Raw genomic sequence first — 18,965 nt, forward strand, 5'->3', positions numbered from 1 at the left:
CTGATTCACAAATTTAAATCAAATCAAATCAAATTAATTTGTATAGCGCTTTTTACAACTGGTGTTGGCACAAAGTAGCTTTACAGAAACATGATCACAGGACAAAGAATCAGGCAAAAACATTAAACATACAAAATACAGAATACAGGACCAAGACTCACATTTAAGGGGGGACCATCCTACCGCTGGTCAAACTGCTTTTAAATTAAAAATTTTAAAGTCTTTTATACATTCACATAGGTTTTATATATTCAGGAGTATAATAGCGCCACTAATGGCTTGGATGTAATCAGTAGTGGAGAGTGAGATGGATGATGAGCAGCTGATCTGTGGTTGGTGATGGAGAAGAGCTGACTTCAGAAACTTCCATCAGTCTGGCCGGACAGGAGACATGAGAGCCTGAGGGTCCAACATCCACCGGTATCAGGTCAGACAGGTGGGCAGTCAGTAACTCGGAGGAAGCCAGAGAGATGGAATTAGTTTTGACTGGATTTATGTAAAACAGAGAATATAAAACATTATCAGAGTGTGGCTAATGATTCCGGCAGATCTGAATAAAACAGCCTAACTAAACTTAGACATGGAAGCTCCCTAAACACTGGCATCCACCCACTCCACCGTCCACAAACCTGAGTGAGCGTGTGCAGTGGAAGAACAACAGCACCAGCATCTCAGTTTACCCACAATTCCCTCTGTCCATGAACCCCTGGATCTGCAGCCTTATCTAAAGGGGAAAACATTAATTACCAGAAGCTAAACTAAACAAGTAAGTTTTCAGTCTAGACTTAAAGATTGAGACTGTCTGAGTCCCGAACATATTCGGGGAGATTATTCCATGCTTGAAATTTTTAGTTTTAGTAAGGACCCTGGCATTTTGTACGACGGCGTTTTAGGGCCATACAAAAAATAAATAAAAACTGTTCACTTCGAGAATAAAGACATAATATTACGAGATTAATGTCGTAATATTACGAGATTAAAGTCGTAATATTACGAGAATAAAGACCTTATATTACGAGATTAAAGTCGTAATATTACGAGAAAAAAGACGTAATATTACGAGAATAATCTCGTAATATTACGAGAAAAAAAAGACGTAATATTACGAGAAAAAATACGTAATATAACAAGAAAAAAAGTCATAATATTACGAGAATAATGTCGTAATATTACGAGAAAAAAGACGTAATATTAAAAAAAAATCTAGTATTTTGAGGGAAAAGTAGGTGAAGTAGTTAGTTGCAGAGGGCTGCCTGTTTAGAAGCCAGGACAGAAATGAGCCTTTTCCGCTCATGAGTTGTCATGAGGCCTGCTGTGTTTACCATCAATTAAGAGGTAGGTATATTTCTAACCTGCTGCTTGATGCTCTTTTGTTACAGTTAACTAAGACAGTGTCCAGATTTTACTGTGCTGGCATCGCCACCGGTAGCCTAGGTCTTTTACATGGCGCGAATGCAGAGCTCAGCAGGTTAGCTGGAGTGGGGTCTACGGTAACCTGCTGTTAAGCCACATCATTTCAGGGTAATGTTATCCCAGTGGTTCGATTAATCCAAGATTATCTGATGTTACTTGTACCACAGTAAAGTTAGTTTTGTTTTCAATATTAACCAAATAGCCAACAAATTAGTTAATTAGGACAGAACCCCAGATAATTGTCCTTTGCTTTTGCTGTTTGAGTGATATTTGTGTACTGTCCTTTTTGTGTTATAACCAAAAACATATTTGCAGTTTAAATAAAATGCATGTATTTCTAGACCATTTCTAACTTTGCGTCAAAATGACCTTAGTTCGCAATACTTATTAGAAAACAGTAAACATTAAGTTTTTGAATAAATCCATATTAACTTAAATCAATAAAGTTTTTTATGGGAACAAATCATTTTTGTGTTAGTTTAACTTTATCAATATAAGTGATGCCAGGTTTCTGTAATATTTAAGTTTTCTTAACTTAATTAGTTCAGTAAGAAATGCAGTTAGGTTTTACAGTGTGCTGTAGTTTATTTAAGGTCTTAAATTATTTGTACACCTGAATATGCTGGTCTGATATGATAACACTCACTTAGATGAGTAGGCAGTTTGACAGAAAATACTGCATTATGCTGATAAATGACAGTTATCTGTTTGTATTGGGAAACTGACTGCATTGCTGTTAATTTAGATACAATGAGTAATGGCACTGAAGTGTAGAAAAATTACAGTGATTATATTTTTTTCACATAAGACAATGTGGACATTATTTCAGTGTTTAGGAGCTTTTTAGATTTTATTTTAGAGTTTTTAAGGTTTTTATAATGTGTAGTTCTTTGTTGTAATCTGTTGTTCTTTATAAATTTTAAAAAAGTCTAATTATAATTCTTATTCTGCTCTTCTGTGCAGAAATGCGAAAATAGAAAATTGATAGTAAAACGTCATTATTTCATTTCATGTGGTGTTGCTTGCAGTCTTTTCCAACTTGTATTTGTATTTTATTCTGCAGTTGCATGATGGCAGAGACACTTACTGAAGTTATTACCTTTTTGAGGCAGAGAGGCGTCTCAGAAGAAGTCATTGAATTAATGGAAAAGCAAAAGGTACTGTTGTGTTTGTAAGATTAAACCAATAGGCAATTTTACATATACAACACATTTTACATCAACATGCAGGAAAAAAGTTTCATGCAAATAACCAATGGTTCTTTGAGTGTTAATAGTTCTACATAGAACCATTTCCGTTACTCAATAACAATCCGTGTGTCATTCGTTCATTTGATATTCAATTGAGAATCAAAATCAGAAAATTAAAAAAATATATATATAATACCAAAAAAACAAATAACGGCTTGTATTTTGTGCTTTTTATTTAATGGTCCAATTAAAAAGGAAAATTTTTAAAAAAGGAAGCGGGGACGAAGTTGATTCTTGATTTTTACTTGTTTTATTTGTGTGAACAAATGTCACCATGACGTTACCGCGGGGCTTAAGCTCATTTCAGACTAGAAGCAGCGCAGTTTCTGTGTACATATAGATTACTGTTGTTGAATTTAAATAGACTAAGTACTTACATTTGGGTCCAGCAGCTTTAGATCCAGCTGGTCATAGTATATAAAGTTGTCTTTGAACAATGAACATTGTGTATGATACAGTATTGTACAAAGTCAGTGCTTCTGCTAAATCAGTGCTGTTATTTTTATTTTTACATTGAACATACTGCATCTGTGTTGTGCATTCAAAGCACTAGAATGAAATACTTCAAAATATACCAAATATGAATGTTTGCACTTCACAGGCACGTTACCGCCGCGTTACCACCGCGACATATTTGAACGCATTGTGCAGCACTGAGCGATTACCGCATCTGGTTTTATAGGCTTTAAACAGGCTAATTTGTTTATGTTTATGCTGCTATTTCTCTCAGTTTCAACGCTTAATTTAAAGCAGTGCTATTGAAAATGATAGGCCTCGAGACACACAGTTCTTAATAAATAATTATTTATTAAAATAAAACATTTTATTAAAACTGGTAATTGTTGATTAAATTAATAGAACAATTCATGTAAACTGAGGGAATTATTTATTCTGTTTAACAGAAGAATTTATTAAACTGGGAATTATTTATTCAATTTAACAGAACAATTTATTAAAACTAAACGCCGACCACTCTGCTGTCCGCAGCTGAACGACACCGTTTTAAGACTAAATACATGTTTTTTGTCAAATCAAGAACACTTAGATTTAGATGCGACATTAATTTAGTAGGTAGAACTTTAAAACTGACCTTTTAACTACAATTCTGAGCTGTAGGAGCTGTACTTCATCATTTCTGCCCCCAAAAGTGTCCATAATCTTGCCTGGCACACATCCTCATCCCCGCCAGATATGCAGTGCACGTGCAAGTTTTTCATTTAAACACGGGGAGTTGCGGGTCGGGCATCGGCCGGGCGTTGGGTCGGGCTCAGGAAGAGAAACTCTAACTACAGTCAAATCTCTACGTTTTACTTTGTGGTTGCGAACCAAGCACGGCATACCAGAAATGTTGTATATTTTGATGAGTTTAATAAAACATAAACACTGTGCATAACAATATTTTAACTCTAGAAAGTTTGTTTTTTTATTATGAATTTTAAACATTTAATTTTTTAGATATCCCAGCTTTGTCATAAACCGTTTACTATACTGGTGCATATTTTAGTATGACATTGATATAAAATTCATATTACAAAGCACAAAAAATCGTTTCCATGATGAACGGAGTTTCCTTCCCCAAGCTGGTTTACCACTGTTTCAGGGCGTTTGTCATTGTGTTCACAAGGTGGCTGATATTTACCTCAAAAACATCCCATAAAATCTTCACATGTTTCAGATTTATGAACTAAAGCTATAAAATAAATAAGATATAATATAATATAATATAATATAATATAATAATAATGCACGGGCCACATCTGGACTGCGGGCCGCCTATTGCCGACCTATGATATATAATATAACCTAGTATTCCTCATATAGAATATATCAGGTACAGAAAGCTGCATCAACATCTGGAAATTAGTTCTTTAAGTTTAAAAATGGTAAAAATTAAATATATATCCATTCAACTTGAAAATACATTTTGTTTTTGATCTTATATGTGACATCATTTTTTTTTAATTCCTTAACTCTCTTACAGATTGACAGAGATGTCATCATTCTAATGGAAGATGCAGAACTGGCCGATTACCTCCCCTCATATGGAGACCGAATTGCTTTGTTCAATTTTTGCAGGCGGAAGACAACCTCCTCAAAACGAAAGTTGGGTCTTTTTGAAAAACTGAGGGAAAAACTCAAAGTTAGGAAGGAAAAAGACCAAGGTGAGGAGGAGCCACAAAGTTCAAACAAAGTGCATCGAGCAAAAAAGTCAAAACGCATGGTTGAAATCGGATGGGTTCACACGGACAGTAATATCACAAAACAGATCAGAGCAAAACAAGGTGGAGGAACAAGAAAAGTGCCAATGAATGTTCAGTCAGGCTTCAGTGACATACTGAAAGAAGGAAAGGCCTTATTTTTTCCAGATGGCAAGTCTAGCAAAGGTCACGAATCCAACTTTGACTTTGATGTTTGGGACTTCAAGCAAAATCCCCTTCCCAAGGATAATTCTGTTGAAATGATATATAATACTGTCAAACTCCCCATCCTGCGCTTTTACATAGCAACTCAACCCAAAGCAGTGCTGAATGAAGAGTCTGTCAAAAACTGTGACCAAGCTAGTGCCCTTTTAGAGTCTGATCAATTGACACATAGTGATAGACTAAGGTCCACACCAGAGAGAGATGTGCAAGATCAAAGAGGAGGATCTGAAGATTCATTCCCAGAGGTGTTTTTTGTTTCTGAGCAAATTGAGGCCACACAATCCTCAGTGAATACACACTTACATGCTAGCACTGATCATGTTGCAAACACATTTGTTGATGACATCAGGGATCCCATTACTTTGTCTGTGGAACTAGAATATTCTGTCGAAGAAACCGTTTCACATGCCATTAGAGCAGATGTGTATGACCCTGAGATCTCTTTTGGTGCACAACAAATAGTTGACAATGATTCTCTCAGTGACACATTGCCCTATCAGCCTGAAGAGTTACCTCACAGCTCCCCTCAAGCCTAGTCTCCTAGGATTTTGGTCTTACACTACTCAAACAGTTTTGCTGAGATGATAGAGGCATTTTCTGATCCTGAGATTATGAATGCATCATTGACAGTGAAACGCCTGCTTCCTGACAGCTCATTGGAAGCTGGTGCTGGGTCAGGTGTTCTTAGGGATGTCTACAGTTGCTTCTGGACAGAATTCTATGAACGCTGTACCCTTGGAACAACCCTGAAGGTGCCTTTCCTCAGGCATGATTTCACTGCTGAGAAGTGGAAGGCAGTTGGGCGAATTCTTCTCAAAGGATTTCAAGATTGCAAATACATACCAGTCAAGCTGGCTCTACCTTTTCTTGAAGAGGTCTTTTTTGGGACTGTGTGTAGTGATCTGAGGGCACATTTTCTGCAGTTTGTGAGCTGCCAAGATCGAGATATCCTATGTCGAGCACTAGATGACTTCACTTCTGTCGATCTTGATGACCCTTTGGAAATTCTCAACACTTTTGAATGCAGAAGGCATGTCACTGCTGCCACTTTGGCTGAAATACTCAATGAGATCTCTCATAAGGAACTTGTGCAAAAACCAATGTTTGTCATTGACTGCTGGAGGGAGGTAACACAGCTACAGACAACTCTTAGTTGCGAGGAACTGACCAAGATGTACAGTGACCTGAAACCAACTCCAAAAAAAGTGGCAAAAATGTTAATGTTTCCAACAGAAATGACATCAAAGCAAGCAGAGGTTGCCACACACTTGAGAAGATATGTCAGAGAACTTGATGAAGACAAGCTTGGAAGATTTCTGAGGTTCTGCACAGGCTCTGATTTGGTGGTGTCAAGTACTATCGGCGTAGACTTCATTCACCAGAGTGATTTCACAAGGAGGCCTATTGGGCGTACATGTGGGATGCTCATACATCTCTCTGAGAGCTACGATCATTTTCCCGACTTCCGCTCTGAATTCAATGCTGTTCTAGAAAGCAACATCTGGGTGATGGACATTGTGTAGTAATGAAATTTGATGCCAAATATATATTTTTTTAAAGCCTGGGCGTCTTTTTCTACAAACATAGTTCTAACAGTCATAAATACATGTGTTACTTTTGCAGTAAGAATGCAAACACATGCATTGTTATAGATACATAATAATGTATTGCAAAATGTTATGCAAACATTCTCCAGTTAGATGTTCTTACACACTAATGTTATGCATTGTTGAATTGTTTAATATGTTTAGTTTGATACAGTATTATGTTGCACTTGTTCTGTCAGTAATAACTACTAAAAAAGAAAAAATGGCTTAAATGCAGTTTTATATTTTATTTTTACAGTTACCTTGACATTTTATATTGAAGAGATTTTTTTTTAAGATAGCACACAACAGTCTTTCAGTTTCAGGCAGCTTCAGCACACAGCAAATCATCAATCTGTCCATGCTATGGAGTGTTTTGTTTGGACTGAAATGAACTCTACAGGGCAGTAGAATGCTGGTGTTGAGAACTTCTATATGTTCTCTAGTATTTCAGTTCTTAAGAGAGTGTAAAGTTCAGCTGCATTGTATGCATCAACAGGAGCATCCCAACCATTTTCATCTATAAGAAGAGCACATAGCTCAAAGATTGTTTCATCACAGGGGTACTGGTCCTTTGGGGTGCATTCCTCTTTGCAAACAGCTACCTCTTCTGGAAGAACAGGCTTAATTTTGTCTTCCCCGGAACTGTAAGTCTGTGGCATGCAGAACATCAGAATTGGGCGTCCCCTGTGCGTCCCTTGTCCCCGTCTTGGTCTGATTAGATGGGAATTCCATGTTCTTACAACTTCATCAAGTTCCTCCTGCATAATGTTACGACTGGTCTAGGGATATAGGCCAGAAATGTTATAGTGGGGAAATGAGCAGTGTAAAAAGAAGAATTAACAAAAAGAAACACACAAGACAAGGCTCCAAAAACGTTTCAAATATCAAAAGTGTATTTACAATTATTTACAAACAAATAAGCCATCTCTCCAGGGGTAAGCAAGGCCAAAATAATAAACAAAACCCACTCTAACTCTACCCACAATTCTAACTAATCTAACCAAATGAAAAGCAAAGAAAATACAGAAACTAACCCTAACTCCCTAACTAACCATAAACAGGAGAAAATATATGTACAACACAAATGGCACTTACCCCCTTCCGGCACAAACACAGTGAACACAAAGTTAGGCCTCACACACAAAGAGCACTAAACTAGCAACACACAGAAAAGCACACAGATATATCTCCCAACCAGCACACACACTAAAACACACAGCTCTAGTTCTCTCTCTCTCAAACAGCCAGTCAAAATGTCCTCGGGATGGTGGATTTCCCGCCTTTTTTATTCACTTCCAGGAAGGGCTGGAGACAGCATCTAGAACAGCACCACCTAGGGACATGGAGGTACAGAGACAGAGAAAGAGAAAACAAAGAAAGCACAGGAAAAAACAGGCACAGCCATAACACCCCCCCACCAAAAAAAATAGTACATAAACTAATTAAGGGAGCGAGACAAGGCATCAGCTACAATGTTCTCTGAACCTTTTTTGTGTTTGATAACCATAGAAAATGGCTGTACCAGCAATGCCCAACGCATTAAGCGTTGGTTCTTGTTGCACGTCTGGGACAAGAAAACCAATGGGTTATGGTCAGTGTACACAATAGTGGGCAATGAATGAGAGTTCAGATACACTTCAAAGTGTTGTAGTGCTAGAAGTAAAGCGAGGGTCTCCTTTTCAATAGTACTGTAGTGCTGTTGGTAACTGTTGAATTTCTTTGAATAAAAACATACAGGGCGATCAATCCCCTTGCCGTCTTCCTGAATTAAAACTGCCCCAGCCCCAGTATCACAAGCATCTACTTCTAGTTTAAAAGGCTGGGTAAAATCAGGTGCTGCTAACACAGGGGCACTACACAAGAGACCTTTAAGACTCTCAAAAGCCTTTTGGCAATCACTAGACCACTTATACTCCACAGAACCCTTCAGCAGATTAGTCAGGGGAAAAGCCACCACAGAAAAGTTTTTACAAAAAGTACGGTAGTACCCAGCCATACCTAGAAATCTGCGTAGCTGTCGTCTAGTACGTGGCACAGGGTAATCAAGTACAGCTGCGACCTTGTCAGATGGAGCACGCACACTACCCTGGCCCACCTCTCTGCCTAGGTAAAGTATGGTAGCCCTACCAAAGTCACACTTGGCTAAGTTAATGGTTAGGGATGCTTGGTCAAAACGAGCAAATACCTCTCGTAAAGTGGAAATGTGTTCGGCCCACGTAGCTGTAAAAATGACCACATCGTCTAAATAGGCAACACAATTTGGCACAGAGTGAAGGACACGACTCATTAGTCTCTGAAAAGTTGCTGGAGCATTACGCATACCAAAAGGCATGACGGCGTATTGCATAAAAGCATCAGGGGTCACAAAAGCCGAAATTTCTGATGCACGATCTGTCAAAGGGACTTGCCAGTAACCTTTAAGTAAATCTAATTTGGTTACATATTTGGCAGCTCCCACACTGTCAACACAATCCTCAATTCTAGGCAAGGGAAACGAGTCAGGGACCGTGACAGCATTCACCTTTCTGTAGTCAGTACAGAAACGGTAAGTGCCATCTGGTTTAGGAACTAGGAGACATGGTGAACTCCATGGGCTAGAACTAGGAAATGCCAATCCATGTCTAATCAAATAGTCTACCTCAGCACGCATATAGGCACGTTTACCAGGGTTCACACGATAGTAGTTCTGTTTAAGTGGGTTATTCTTACCAACATCAATGTCGTGTTTTAGCACATTAGTTTGTCTGGGCACATCTGTAAAAAGATTTCCATATTCATTACACAATGTCTTTAAATCAGCACAGGCATCATCTGGCAGGTGATTCAAGATGGCATCCAGCTGAGGCATCAGTTCTGAGTTCTGCAAACGAGCAGACAAAACAGACACAGAGTGAGGCATTAAACCATCATCATCGTCATCAGAAACTTTAGGAAGAGTAGTTACCACAGTGACCAAAGTTGGCTGACAATCAGTATTATCCACATCCACATCCAACTTAGGGTACTCTTTACTTTCACGTTGTACATATGGCTTCAGCATATTTATGTGACAAACACGATGCTTACGCCTACGGTCAGGGGTAGAGATTACGTAGTTGACTTCACTCAGTTTTCTGTGGACCTCGTAAGGACCTGAAAATTTACAACACAAGGCAGAACCAGGCACAGGCAATAAAACTAACACCTTGTCCTGTGGTTTAAACTCTCGGTGCACTGCCTTTTTGTCAAACGTCGCCTTCATTGCAGACTGTGCAGATGAAAGAGACACTTTAGCAGCATCACAAGCCTTGTGAAGTCTTTCACGAAACCTGCTCACATAGTCCACCAAGTCACCTTTCACAGAACATTGGCCATTTAACAGTTGGTCTTTTAACAACTTCAGAGGACCACGCAAGGTGTGTGCAAACACCAACTGAGCTGGGCTAAACCCTGTGGACTCCTGTACAACTTCACGAAGAGCAAACATCAGAAGGGGTATCCCTTCATCCCACTCCTTATTAGATTCAACACAGAACGTTCGTAAACGAGTTTTTAAAGTCTGGTGAAAGCGCTCTAGAGCTCCCTGAGACTCAGGATGGAAGGCAGAGGAGGTACGATGCTCAACATTCAACTGTTTGAGAATCAATTTAGAAGTAAAGTTTGTTCCCTGGTCGGTCTGAATGGACTTTGGTAACCCAAAAATAGAGTAGAAACGTATTAATGCTTTAGAGACAGACTTGGCTGTGATGTTTCTTAAGGGAAATGCATCCGGAAAGCGTGTAGCCATGCACATGACAGTAAGAAGATACTGATTACCACTCTTGCTTTTGGGAAGAGGACCAACACAGTCTAGCAAAAGATGCTCAAAAGGTTCACCTACCACAGGTATGGGGCATAATGGTGCTGGGGGAATATCTTGATTGGGTTTTCCTGCAACCTGACATGCATGGCATGAATTGCAATATTTCACCACATCTGCTTTTAGACCAGGCCAGAAGAAATGCAGCAGAATACGCTTATATGTTTTATTGATACCTAAATGTCCAGCCATGACATGATCATGTGCTAGACTTAGTACATAGGCTCTATATACCTCAGGTACCACAATTTGAAATGTACTGTCCCATTCATCTGAAGCTATAGAAGGGGCCCACTTTCTCATTAAGACACCATTAAGCCGATAAAATGCAACTGGAACTTCATGAATCTTCCCCTGATCCACCACAGCAGACCTACACTTAGAGAGCGAAGGATCTTTCTCTTGAGCAGACACTAGCTCAGCACCATCCACAGGGAGAGTAAGTTCACAGCAAAAAGGGGCCTTCTCCAACAAATGCAAACCATCACAACTTTCTTTTATATATCCAGCAGAGGACATGTTTTTACCATCAGAGTCAGAAAACAAAGTTTTAAGGGCTAAATCCTCATCTTGTCTTGCCTTTTGGGCTCTGGTAGTGACACAGACAGAGAAAACAGTAGGAAACTCCTGTTGTAAGGCATCTGTCTCATCAGGTACACAGGGTTCAGGGACTACCTCAGGGATGGGGAAAACCTTCCCCCCAGCAAGGTCATTACCCAATATAAAATGCACCCCTGCAACTGGCAATTCCTCCTGAACAGCAACTCTAACCATACCAGTGACTAGCTCTGACTGCAAGTAAATGGAGTGTAATGGCACACTAACAGGTGTAAGACCAATCCCACACACAACTACATATGAGCCACAAAAAGTCTCCTCGGAGAAAGGAAGCACCTTACTTGAAATGAAAGACTGAGCTGCTCCAGTATCTCTCAGGATCCTCACAGGAGCACGAAACTTGTCTTTTTCAGACAAGGTGACAAAACCATCCAAAATAAATGGCCGGAATGCAACAGCACAATGATCATGACTGGGCATAACCTTAGAAGTGGAAATGCAAGCCATGCTCTTGGGCTTGTCTTTCTTTTTGTTCCACACAGTACACTCTGCAATTACATGGCCTGGACGCCGACAATAGAAACACACCCTGGTGTCAGAAGAGTGTTTGGTGGAGGGGTGTAAGGAAGTCTCCGTATTAGACTCTTCACGTTTAGGTAGGGCTGGGCGATATGGAAAAAAATCTTATTACGATATAGTTTTTCATATCAGCCGATATCGATATGTATCACGATATAAATCAAATCACTTTCTGTTACACTTAAAGGTTTCTTTTTTACTCAGAAGTGACAGAATAAGGGAGTTATGGCCAAAATCACTAGCAGGCTCAGAGCCTTGTGGACAGACACTAGGATGTTAACATCTTGCCAGGTGGGTACAGCTTTTAAATTAATTTTAAAAAGGGGACAAATATATAAACTAAAAAATATGTAAGACCCTTTACATTATATGTCTGTTTAATTTAAATTGCAATAGCACTTTATTTTTTTTTAATAAAATTATATTTAATCAAAAGATCATTCCCCTCCCTGAATGCAGGCAACTACATAAAGCAAAATACAAGAGTGTATCACAGTGTTCATTTTGACAGGTGATTTTGATACAGTCTTAGTCTTTTCACTAAAATGTATAATAGTTTTAGTTACATTTTAGTCTATCGGATATTATTAGTTTTAGTCACATTTCAGTCTAGTTTAATTTTGGTCATATAAAAAGTATGTATTACATATGTTTTACTGTTTTTCTATTTTCTATTTGTTGTAATTTTAGATTATTTACTGCTTATGTTTTTTTTTAATAAGAGCCTTTAGGTTTTTTTTTACATTTAAATTAAGCTAACATTTAAATATTTTAAAGTAAGTGACCTGTAATGGAGGTGGGAGGAATAAAGTCAAGTTTCTGAAATGATCCACTTCTACTGCAGTACAGATTTATACTAACATTACTGGCTTTCAGTAGACTAGACTTACATTACTTAAGTGTATTTAAAACTCCAGTTCAGTAACAGCAATGTTTAGCTCAGTTCAAATACAGCTAGACAGATTATATAATCTTCTGTATTTAGTAAAATATCCAGCATAACAGACTCTCTATCTGTTAAAAACTAAAAACACAGACAGAGGAGAATTCTGCCCTCAGGGTTTTCCAACAGAAACAGTGAGAGTTAGGAAAAAAGATGGAAAGTGCTTCCTTTCTGTGTGTTTATATACTAACCCCTCACTCGTGCTGAAGTTAACCTTAATTTACACGAAACGTGGATTAACACGGCTAACGTGCGTTACCTATTAGTTTATTAGAATGTAAAAAGCAGTGAAAGCATCTTAGCTAATGATGACAGATTGCACAGATCCCTTTTACACCGTAAACATCGCTAACTTTAAACTGGAGACAAGCTAATCTAACTAGCAGCAAACAGAGCAGCGTTTACCTGCCTTCAGAAATCTGAACAAGCTCACCTCTCTAAATATCTTGGAGACGCATGCCTCATATTTAAGAGGTGAGTTTTCCAGTGTAGCGCCGCTGAATAGTATAAATGAAGTTTATCCAGTAAATGGGAGAGAAGGAGCCGCTGTGTGAGGAGTTCAGAGTGGAGGGGCTCGGGGGGTGGGGCGGAGGGGGATGGTGGAGAGGGGGATGGTGGAGAGGGAGGGGAGGGGTTGTACTGGGCTAAGCAGCAGTTCAGCGTGCTGCCTGATCTCGTGCTGCGCCTGTTCACAACGCTACTTAAACGGGAAATAGAAAATTTAGTTTATCGAATTTCTCGCCTCGACTTATCGCGATATATAGTTTCCTCGATAACTATCGATATCGTTTTATCGCCCAGCACTACGTTTAGGAGACCCTTTAAAAGTGCGAGAAGCACAAGACCAAACACCCTGACCTCTTGTATCTCTAACACTGACTGCCGGTGACCGTGAAGCATTCACAACAGAAAACACAGTCTTATGAGTTAGCACATACTCATCTGTTAACACAGCTGCCTCTGAAAGAGTAGTCACCTTTTGCTCATTCAGATGCACAACCACCACCTCTGGAACAGAGTTTTTAAAATCCTCTAGCAGGATAAGTTCTTTTAACTGTTCAAATGTCAACACCTTGGAAGCTGAACACCACTTCTCAAAAAGAACAGTTTTATCTCTAGCAAACTCGACAAACGTTCTGTCCGCCATTTTCTTGTATGATCTAAAACGCTGTCTGTAGGCCTCGGGCACTAGCTCATAGGCTCGAAGTACAGCAGCCTTAACTTTATCATAATCAAGGCTCTGTTCAGCAGTTAATGAAGAGCAAACTTCCTGTGCCTTACCCACCAGTTTGCACTGAAGAAGCAACGACCACATTTCTTTAGGCCACTGCAGGGTGGCTGCTACCCGCTCAAAAGCAGTAAAATAGGAATCTACCTCAGATTCCCTAAAAGGAGGTACCAGAGAGATATACTTGCATATATCAAACTCGGAAGTGCGTGAGGCAGGTTGCTTGGAGGAACTAGCCTTAACCGCCTCCAACTCCAGGGCCCGGACACGCAGTAACTGTGTCTCCCGTTCTTGCTGCCTAATAGCAAGGTCCAGCTCTTTCAACTTAATAGCCATACTCAAATCAATATCACTCAGAGGACCAGCACCAGATGGAGAAGTGACCAGATCTATGCCAGAGGGAGTCCTTGGTGTATGTCCTGCTGCTTCCGCAACAGACGACACACCGCCCTCCCCTACAGCAACACTAGCACTTTCCTTTCCAGGTAGCACAGCAGCCTGGGTCACAGCAGCCTGGGTCACGACAGCCTGAGCCACAGCAGAAGCCCCTAAATCAGGGGGTGTGGGCAACCTCTTTTCTTCCCGCAACTTCACAAGAAGCATCTCTCTAATTTCTGCTTTCCTGGCAGTATGAATCACATGTATATTATAAAACTCAGCCACCACCAACAAGTCAGCCTTTTTACAGCACATTAAAGCCTCCACAGACGGACACAACACAAACTTTTCCAAGTCAAATTCCATAGTAACAACCAAAAGATTACTAATACAACACACATACCACACACTACACTCGCCCCCACAAAAAAAAGATCAAAAACTCAAACTTAGGACGAGCCCCCAAATGTTACGACTGGTCTAGGGATATAGGCCAGAAATGTTATAGTGGGGAAATGAGCAGTGTAAAAAGAAGAATTAACAAAAAGAAACACACAAGACAAGGCTCCAAAAACGTTTCAAATATCAAAAGTGTATTTACAATTATTTACAAACAAATAAGCCATCTCTCCAGGGGTAAGCAAGGCCAAAATAATAAACAAAACCCACTCTAACTCTACCCACAATTCTAACTAATCTAACCAAATGAAAAGCAAAGAAAATACAGAAACTAACCCTAACTCCCTAACTAACCATAAACAGGAGAAAATATATGTACAACACAAATGGCACTTACCCCCTTCCGGCACAAACACAGTGAACACAAAGTTAGGCCTCACACACAAAGAGCACTAAACTAGCAACACACAGAAAAGCACACAGATATATCTCCCAACCAGCACACACACTAAAACACACAGCTCTAGTTCTCTCTCTCTCAAACAGCCAGTCAAAATGTCCTCGGGATGGTGGATTTCCCGCCTTTTTTATTCACTTCCAGGAAGGGCTGGAGACAGCATCTAGAACAGCACCACCTAGGGACATGGAGGTACAGAGACAGAGAAAGAGAAAGAGAAAACAAAGAAAGCACAGGAAAAAACAGGCACAGCCATAACAATAAACATAAATATGTAAAATGTAAGACAACCTGGGTCAAAAAAGCCTATACAAAAAATTTTACCTGCAGCAGTTTGATGTTTGTCACTCAAACACTTCAATTTTTATTTTTTGATAAAAAAAAGTTCATTAAAATCATTTGAGGTCAAATGTGTGGTCAGTTTTGATTCTTATGCACCACTGTGTGTTTTAGGTACACCTCTATTGTACTTCCATTCAATGACCCATATATCATGAACAAATTAGGGCTGGAATTCCCTTCGTTTTAATAAATAGTTCTGTTCATTGAATAAATAATTCCATTAGTTTTAATAAATAGTTCTGTTCATTGAATAAATAATTCCATTAGTTTTAATAAATAGTTCTGTTCATTGAATAAATAATTCAATGAACATTGAATAAATGTGGCTTTTAAACCAAACAGATTATTTGTGTTTTTCGCTTGTTCATACCATACCATGTGTTTATTATTGAATTATTCATAATTCATTATTCATTATTAATTCATAAATTATTATTAATTATTCATAAGTACATATTTAATGGATTAATAAATTCGAATACAAATAAATAAAATAGTTTCACTTATGCAATGTGTTTCTTTTTTTGCTGAGGTTGTGTAAATATGAATGAGAGTTTGTTTAAATCTTGTTGGTATTTACATGGATGAAAATAGTAATCTATTAAAATAAATATGAAAACGTATTTAAATATAAGTGGACATACTTGGGTTGGGGGCTGCTGCTAAATGGTTGTTATAATTTTGTTAAATGCATTTACATTGAATAAAAGCAGCAATTGCAGTTCTGGATGGCAGTGCAGACCTCTTTGTTGTCCTCCTAGTTTAATAATGGGAAGGTAGGATATTTTTCATGTTCTTTCTGTTTATAATTCACTCTGAGCAATTCGGATGTGACTGTGGTGTGTCACGTGACTGTGTAGGGTGCTATGATCAAAAGTGTTGCCGTAATGCATACGGCATACTGGGCAGTGTGTAGTATGCAGTACATACTCAGTATGCAGTATGTAGTATAGTAGTATGCCATTTCGAATACAGCAATGTATGTGCGCTATATATGAGCTCATGTTACGTTTCCAGATGTGAGAGTTTTGAGCATATAAGGTGGGACTTTGAGGGTTCGAGTCAAAGAGTTCAGGATCAGATCAGATCAGCTATAGAAAATAATAGGCCTCTTGAGACGCACAGTTCTTATTAAATAACTGCTTCTTATATAAATGGGAATTGTTTATTAAATTAATAGAACAATTTATGTAAACTGAGGGAATTATACTAAGTATAAAATTTTATAAAATATATAAAATATTAAATTAACAGAACAATTTATTAAAACTGTGAATTATTTATTAAATTAACAGAACAATTTAGAAAAATAGGGAATTGTTTGTTCAGTTTAACAGAAGAATTTACTAAAACTAGGAATTATTTACTCAATTTAACAGAAAAAAATATAACAGGGAATCATTTATTCAGTTTAACAGAATAATTTATTAAAACTATATCCAAAGAATGATTTATTATATTGAGGTAAAAAAATTAAATTATGGAAATATATATGTTTTTGAATTAAGGGAATTATCTCCATAGCAGCGCCGAGGTCTCTCCGCTCTCCGTGGCTAAACGCAGACCGCTCCGCTCTCTTTAGCCACGGAGAGCGGAAAGACCTCGGCGCTGCTATGGAGATCATTCCCTTAATTCAAAAACATATATATTTCCATAATTTAAAAAAATGTTACCTCAATATAATAAATCATTCCTTGGATATAATGAATATATTTACTTAAATATAGTAAATCATACTCTTGATTTAATAAACAAAGATTCTCTTAATGTAATAATTTAATAAATAATGCAGTCAGTTTTAATAAATTCTTCTGTTAAACTAAACAAACAATTCCCTGTTTTTAATAAATTGCTCTATTAATTTAATAAATGATTCCCATTTTTAATAAATTGCTCTATTAATTCAATAAACAATTCACATTTTTAAGCAGTTATTTAATAAGAACTGTGTGTGATGTTTATGTACTATTGGACTCCAAACTCTCGTCTTATTTTTCAGTATTATTACATAATTTATACATAATATTAAATAATGTATTAATTTCTGGTGTGTATTTATTGATTAGACAGGGTCACTTAGATGGGGTGTGCAGCTATTCATAAAGATTGCAAATATATGTATACAGAAAGTATATATTTTGACTAAAGTCTACCTGAATGAGGTTTAGGAAGCAGAATTGTATCAAATTCTTGTCCAAGAAGTCTCCAGAAAAATGTCCATCATCTCTGAGTGTCTGAAAAATATCCATCCAGAATTGTCCAGCTTGCTTTCGCAGAATTCCCCACCAGGATTCGATGCGTTGGTTTGCCGTGCTGCATCCATAAACAAAACTTCTCTCACTGGCGTAATGGTCCGAGTGATTCCTGCGCAGGAACAGCTGCATATCCCTCACATGACTATTTTCGGTGCCTGGGTCGGCCCGCATGCGCTCGGGGCATCCTCCAACCCGTGCTACTGTGGCTATGAAGTAGTCCGCAATTACCTTTGGGTCGCTGTTTGTATTGTACGCTTCCATCCACATGACATACCGACTAAATCCGTCAATGCAACCATTTATAGCGATTCCATATGGTTTTAGTTTATCATACGAGTCCATATGCCATAAAGCGTTAGGGCCTCGGTTGCTGTACTGCCGGCGACGAAGACGCCGAGCACGCCGCAGCTCCACTCCTTCAGGATCAATCATCTTGATTACCATTCTCATCATCTCCTGTGAAACTACATACCCTCTTCGAATGGCACGGAGATGTAACCACCGATAGCCCTGTAGTCGGCCACTGCCTGCGAGTTCTCCTTCAACAAAGGAGATTATTTCCTCCAAGTCCGTCTCTGGTTCTTTCTTCTGAATAAAAACAGTTTCTTGCACAAACGTTTCAGTGTTCTAATACTAATAACAATCCTGTCGTGATGGGCCAGCAGATTGAGTATTTCTTTATTGGTGAAACCCATACGAAAGTATAACTTTACCAAATCCTCAACGTCCCTCATTTTAACAGGAGGACATTGCTTTGTCCATAATAATGCGACTTTCCTGGCTGTAATGCCACTTTAATCTAGTAATATTACGTCTTTTTTCTCATAATATTACGACATTATTCTCGTAATATTATGACTTTTTTTCTTGTTATTTTACGTATTTTTTCTCGTAATATTACGTCTTTTTTTTCTCGTAATATTACGAGATTATTCTCGTAATATTACGTATTTTTTCTCGTAATATTACGACTTTAATCTCGTAATATAAGGTCTTTATTCTCGTAATATTACGACTTTAATCTCGTAATATTACGACTTTAATCTCGTAATATTACGACATTAATCTCGTAATATTACGTCTTTATTCTCGAAGTGAACAGTTTTTATTTATTTTTTGTATGGCCCTAAAACGCCGTCGTAATTTTGAACTAGCTGAAGTTTATTTAAGTTACTGCAGGAACATCCAGACAGTAGCACATTACAATAATCTAGCCTTGAGGTAATGAAGGCATGTACTAATTTTTCTGCATCATGCAGTAATAGGGCATTTCTTGGCAACATCCACAATTTCACATCTTTTACACAATCCTC

General features: G+C 38.3%; 2 protein-coding genes across 2 annotated transcripts; one reads left to right on the plus strand and one right to left on the minus strand.

The window, feature by feature from the left end:
* The first annotated feature begins 1,004 nt into the window (after positions 1–1,004).
* LOC111189980 (uncharacterized) lies at positions 1,005–5,622 on the plus strand. Its single transcript, XM_022663721.2, has 3 exons — positions 1,005–1,521; positions 2,477–2,570; positions 4,645–5,622. Exons 2-3 carry the CDS (start codon positions 2,481–2,483, stop codon positions 5,620–5,622), a joined length of 1,068 nt encoding a protein of 355 aa, XP_022519442.1. The 5' UTR covers positions 1,005–1,521; positions 2,477–2,480.
* Positions 5,623–6,812: 1,190 nt separating this feature from the next.
* Positions 6,813–18,457, minus strand: LOC125802192 (uncharacterized). Its single transcript, XM_049479423.1, has 2 exons — positions 17,551–18,457; positions 6,813–7,433 (listed from the first exon to the last, which is right to left on the minus strand). The coding sequence occupies exons 1-2, from the start codon at positions 18,103–18,105 to the stop codon at positions 7,104–7,106; spliced, it is 885 nt and encodes a 294-aa protein (XP_049335380.1). The 5' UTR covers positions 18,106–18,457; the 3' UTR covers positions 6,813–7,103.
* Between the last annotated feature and the right edge of the window lie 508 nt (positions 18,458–18,965).

Source organism: Astyanax mexicanus, chromosome 5 (genome assembly GCF_023375975.1).
Source record: "Astyanax mexicanus isolate ESR-SI-001 chromosome 5, AstMex3_surface, whole genome shotgun sequence".
Lineage (NCBI taxonomy): Eukaryota > Metazoa > Chordata > Actinopteri > Characiformes > Acestrorhamphidae > Astyanax > Astyanax mexicanus.

Coding starts and splice junctions, on each gene's coding strand:
- LOC111189980 (XM_022663721.2), top strand. CDS start 2,481: ATGATGGCAGAGACACTTACTGAAGTTATTACCTTTTTGAGGCAGAGA. Junction 2,571..4,644: donor AATTAATGGAAAAGCAAAAG/GTACTGTTGTGT, acceptor ACTCTCTTACAG/ATTGACAGAGATGTCATCAT.
- LOC125802192 (XM_049479423.1), bottom strand. CDS start 18,105: ATGATGAGAATGGTAATCAAGATGATTGATCCTGAAGGAGTGGAGCTG. Junction 7,434..17,550: donor GCTTCCTAAACCTCATTCAG/GTAGACTTTAGT, acceptor AACATTATGCAG/GAGGAACTTGATGAAGTTGT.